This window comes from Asparagus officinalis, chromosome 10, assembly GCF_001876935.1.
Source record: "Asparagus officinalis chromosome 10, Aspof.V1, whole genome shotgun sequence".
In the NCBI taxonomy this organism is placed as follows: Eukaryota; Viridiplantae; Streptophyta; class Magnoliopsida; order Asparagales; family Asparagaceae; genus Asparagus; species Asparagus officinalis.
The window spans coordinates 32,404,053-32,405,397 of record NC_033803.1 but is presented as its reverse complement, the minus strand read 5'-3'; the positions used below and the strand labels follow the sequence as shown (position 1 = coordinate 32,405,397).

Sequence of the window (1,345 nt, the reverse complement as noted above, 5' to 3'; positions counted from 1 at the left end):
CTTCCCTGAAGGAACTTTACCTATAAAATACCTGGGGCTTCCTTTGATTTGCAAAAGGATGTCATACCAAGATTGTAATCCTCTGATCATGAAAATTTCCAGCCAATTCCAAAACTGTCTTGTGCAACAGATTTACCTGTATCATTTCCTTCAATAGATTTTCCAATATTTATATCTGGCCTAGATCTTTCATTGTGTGCATTTCAGTATAGCCTCTTGCATTGTCAAAAAGGCATCATAATAGAGTATATTCTGGCAGGTTAAAGCTAGGAAGGGGGACTCTTGGTTGTGGAAGCAACTCTTGAAAATCAGAGATAAATGTCTGATAATGTGTGGAGGGATTGAAAGTCTTAAGCAGCGTATAGCCTCTTGCATTGTCAATTCCAGATTGCAACTTTTTGAGCTGTATACCAGTCTACATCCTATCTCTGCACCTGTAACATGGCACGAGACTGTTTGGGAGATACTGAATTACCCAAAGCATTCATTCATTTTGTGGCTGGTAGTACAAGATAAACTTCAAACCCAAGATAGATTAATGACACATGGGATCATTCAGTCTTCAATATGCAAGCTATGTGATGGCTCATATGCTGAGAATCGTAGCCATCTCTTCTTTGAATGCTCAATGTCTACTTATGTCTGGAATAGCATTATGGAGTGGCTCAATTTCAAATGGAGATGCTGTGTATGGTCCCCCCTCATGAATTGGTATAGTTTCAGATTGAGGGGTAGGGGTTTAAAACAAAGAATCAAGAGGATGGCATTAGCGGCTACTGTCTATAATATTTGGAGAGAAAGAAACTGCAGAATTTTCAAGCTGCAAAGTAGAACTGCTGATTGCTTGATTAAGAACATTAAGTTGGATATTCTGACTGGCCGGATGAATGCAGAGAATGGGTCCTCTCATTATAGAGCTCACTGCAATCTCCATGTTGACAGGAAGGTGCTGCACATGGTGAGGAGGCAAAATTTTGGTCTGCTTCAGTCTAATTGTACATTTTATACTGTAGGTCGTAGCTTATATTGTACTGTTGATTACCTGTATTTCTCATGATTGTTGAGCTCTCCTATTAGAGCTGCAAGTAGCTATCTCACCTTTTTGACAGTGAGATTCTTGATGTATATACTTCTTACATTTTGGAAATGAATAAAATTTTTCATTTACCAAAAAAAAAGATAGCTTTTAGGACACGTTATGGGCATTTTGTATAAATGTTATGCCATTCGATATGACGAACACTCGTTTTGACTTCACTAATCTTATGAATCATGTGTCTACATAGTATTTATAGAAGTTTATACTTGTGTCCATTGATGATAACCTACCTGCTTTAAGATGCTG

The 1,345-nt window shown here is 37.8% G+C and overlaps 1 protein-coding gene across 1 annotated transcript; it reads left to right on the top strand.

Annotated features, from left to right (window-relative positions):
• LOC109826610 lies at positions 329–1,057 on the top strand. The gene has a single exon (XM_020393634.1). It carries the CDS (start codon positions 329–331, stop codon positions 1,055–1,057), a length of 729 nt encoding a protein of 242 aa, XP_020249223.1.